Genomic DNA, 1,552 nt, shown 5'->3' with positions numbered 1-1,552 from the left:
AGTGCCTTAGGCACTATGCTACCAGAGCTCCTACCCAATGTAAATGTTCAGCTCATATGCCTGTCTTTTGTTTGGTTGGAAGCCATGGGAGTGGGTTCAATTCCGGACTTGAAGGGCAGCTAGGGGCCATAGTCTCAGTGTGAATGCTTAGTTTTAAACTTTCTTATTGGACTTTTCAGATTAAACCATTATATGAACAGCTGCATGCCTATGTGAGGGCAAAGTTGATAGATGTCTACCCTAACCGAATCAGCCCGACTGGATACCTCCCTGCCCATTTGCTTGGTAAGAAACCTCAGGAATTCTTTGAGTACTTGCCTCTTTGTCATTTGCATCAATAAAATTGTCTTCTGGAGTAAGGCCCCAAATAAAACTTTTGGAAATGTCTGTGACTGAAAAGAAGTTAGTAACCTCATAGAAATCACATTTTGAAAGTGCTTCATTCAAAGGGAAAAAAAAAAAAAAACCAAACTCACTGTCGTGGAGTTGGATCCAACTCATAGCGACCCCTCCTTGGGTTTCCAACGTGGTATCACTAGGAAGTAGATTGCCCGATTTTCCTTCCGAGGAGTGGCTGGTAGGTTTGAACTGCCAGCCTTCTGGTTAGCGGTCAAATGCCTTAGGCACTACGCTACCAGAGCTCCCTTTAAAATCATCCTCTGTTGTATTATGTGATTTTGTACATAAAAAGTTGGCCACAATTTGAAACATAAGGGGATTATTTAAGACAAGTAAAGAAATAATTCCAAGTTCAAATGAGAGTGGAAATGTGGAAAAACAGTTTTTATTACTCAAGTAGGTTGCCTCAGCTCCCAAGATGGAATTTGGGATTTCAGTGTCGTATTGCTAGAGGAAGGAGCTCTGATGGCGTAGTGCCTAAGGCACTTGACTGCTAATCAGAAGGTTGGTGGTTCAAACCCACCAGCCATTCCTCGGAAGGAAGGTTGGGCAATCTACTTCTGTAGTGATACCGCCTCAGAAACCCAAGGAGGGGTCGCTATGAGTTGGAGGTGACTTGACGGCACATAACAACAACAATAACTGTTAGAGGAAAGAAATATGGTAGGCTGGAGGAGTGAGAAGGCAGCTTTCTGAAACTAAGGAGTAGCCTAAGTGAAAGCTTGCGAAGTTCGTTTGAGACTGTATTAATTATGTTGCTGAAGAGCAGATAGGCCTGCAGGCTCGGGACCATGTTGCAGGGGACATCAAGCTCAATTGGCATAACATAGTACACAAAAACATTGTTCTACATCCTACTTTGGTGAGTAGCGACTGGGGTCTTAAATGCTTACAAGCTGCCATGTATATGCATCAATGGTCTCTTCTCGTCCAGCGCAAAGAAGAATGAAGAAAACCAAAGAAACATGAAAACAATTATTTCAAGGGACTGGTAGAACATGCGATCTTCAACCTATATGACCATGGGACAAGAAGAACTAGATGGTGCCCGGCACCACTGTCAACTAGTTAGAGGGGGATCGGTGCAGGAGATCCTGGATAGAGTGGGAAAACAATGTGGAACAAAACTCAAAATCATTAAAAAAAAAAAAAA

General features: G+C 42.8%; 1 protein-coding gene across 1 annotated transcript in view; it reads left to right on the top strand.

The window, feature by feature from the left end:
• The window catches only part of ACE2 (angiotensin converting enzyme 2), a 52,804-nt gene that overhangs the window by 19,662 nt on the left and 31,590 nt on the right, over positions 1–1,552 (top strand). Inside the window, exon 6 of the mRNA XM_007952837.1 lies at positions 180–285. Within this exon, the coding sequence (XP_007951028.1) occupies positions 180–285 (106 nt within the window). The remainder of the gene's footprint in view (positions 1–179; positions 286–1,552) is intronic.

Source organism: Orycteropus afer, unplaced genomic scaffold (assembly GCF_000298275.1).
Source record: "Orycteropus afer afer isolate SDZICR_OR568_19922 unplaced genomic scaffold, OryAfe1.0 scaffold00360, whole genome shotgun sequence".
In the NCBI taxonomy this organism is placed as follows: Eukaryota; Metazoa; Chordata; class Mammalia; order Tubulidentata; family Orycteropodidae; genus Orycteropus; species Orycteropus afer.
Note: the sequence above shows the minus strand (reverse complement) of the source record. Positions and strands in the feature narration are given on the sequence as shown.